We start from the raw sequence: 1,778 nt of genomic DNA on the forward strand, positions 1-1,778 counted from the left end.
ACACACACACACACACACACACACACACACACACACACACACACACACACTAATGCACACACCTCCCCTCACCCTTCTTCACACAATCCCTAGCCTGAATAAATTTGGTCCTCATTTAACCCCCAGCCCCGACCTAGACAGCCCCACCCTGCCAATAGTCTCTCGTCTATAAAAGGAGCCCCCCCCCAATAATTCCTCATCTCTGGACAAGGAAACCCCAGATAATTCTCATCCCTCAACTAGCCAGTCCCCCGAATAATCCCTAGGTGACCCCCGGATAATCCCTCATTTACGTACAAGGACACCCAGGCAATCTCCATTCCCGGACAATCCCTAGCCCAGAAAAGGAGGACCCCCACCCCCAATGCCTCATTTCTGGACAAGGAAACCTAGGATGATTCCCATCCCTGGACTAGGCAGCCCCCGGATAATCCCTAGTCTGGAACAGGTGACCCCGCCCACCCCCACTCCCGGATAATCCCTCATCTCTGCTCAAGGGGAGCCAGCACGGCCCCCGTCCCTGGAGCCCCCGCACGCTCCGGCCCGGCCCGCACAAGCTCCAGCCCCGGATAACCCCTAGCCTGCACCAGACACGCAGCCCCGGATAATCCCCGCCCCGCCAAGGCGGGCCCGGATAATCCCCAGGGATGGCCAGCCCCGCCCACCGCGCCAGATGCAGCAGCTCGTTCTGCCAGTACTGCTCTTCATCCATCTCCTCCGGGAAGTTCTCCATGGCGGCGGCGGGCGGCGGGCGGCAGGCGGTGAGCGGCGGCGGGGACCACCAGCCTACAGCCCCGTCTGGCCCCGGTCAACCCAGGCGCAGCCCACAACCCCACCCAGCCCACTCTGCAGCAGCTGACTCAGCGCTCCCGCGACAAGCCTCCCACCGTCCCCCTCCCCGAACGAGCCGGCCAATGGGAGGGAGCGCTCACACGGCCGACCCAATCAGCGCCGAGGGAGGGCGGGCAGAGCGGTCCGTCTGGGCTGCGGCTGGAAAAGGAATCCCCAGATGCGTGTTCCCATTGGCTTTTGGAGGTCAGGTGACCTGAGTTGGTTTTGTTTTTTTTAGTGGGAGGGGCCGCAGCCTTGGGTTCTCATAGGGCTGGGGCGGGGGGGGGGGGTCTCCGGGGCGGGGCTTCTGGCCAATGGGAAGGCGAGATGAGCCGGGTTCTGGCGGGGGGCGGAGCCAAGGGTTTTGACAGCTGGGGATGGAAGGCACAGCTGCGAGCTCCTGCAGCACCGCGCGGCCCCGCCCCCCCCGGGAGGCTCCAGGCCTCGGCCAGCCGCACTCCAGGGCAGACCACCCCTGAATACCCACGCGTGTATGCGAGAATGCGTGAATCAATGGAAGAATCAGTGCTTGAATGCGTGGACAATTGAATGAAGAAACGAACGGAAAGCATTTATTAAGCGCTTACTAGGTTTTTACCCGGCACATCATTTTTTAGGGAACACTTCGCTGAAGCAGTGAGGCTGGTGAATGGTCTTGAGTTCATTTCATATGAGGGAAGAACGGAGGATGTCTGGCTCAAGAGGACTGGGTTTGTTCTCCTTAGCCTACGAGGGCAGAACTAGAAGTCAGTCGGATAATAAGCATTAATTGAGTGCCTACTGTGCTAAGCAGCTGGGGAGGCAGCTGGTGGCACAGAGAATATGGAGTCAAGACCTAGTTCCAATCCAGCCTCAGTGGCAAACCACTCCAGTATCTCTGCCAAGGAATCCCCAAATGGGGTCACGAAGAATAGGACACAATTGAAAAATGAGTAAACAAGAATCCA

General features: G+C 59.3%; 1 protein-coding gene across 1 annotated transcript in view; it reads right to left on the reverse strand.

Annotated features, from left to right (window-relative positions):
- The window catches only part of LOC138171553 (E3 ubiquitin-protein ligase RNF181-like), a 4,446-nt gene extending 3,575 nt beyond the window's left edge, over positions 1-871 (reverse strand). Inside the window, exon 1 of the mRNA XM_069101083.1 lies at positions 666-871. Within this exon, the coding sequence (XP_068957184.1) occupies positions 666-733 (68 nt within the window). The 5' untranslated portion in view covers positions 734-871. The remainder of the gene's footprint in view (positions 1-665) is intronic.
- Positions 872-1,778: the final 907 nt, after the last annotated feature.

The sequence above is a fragment of the Petaurus breviceps genome, unplaced genomic scaffold (genome assembly GCF_028583685.1).
Source record: "Petaurus breviceps papuanus isolate PSGF00001 unplaced genomic scaffold, PetGlider_PUasm1.0 446, whole genome shotgun sequence".
NCBI lineage: Eukaryota > Metazoa > Chordata > Mammalia > Diprotodontia > Petauridae > Petaurus > Petaurus breviceps.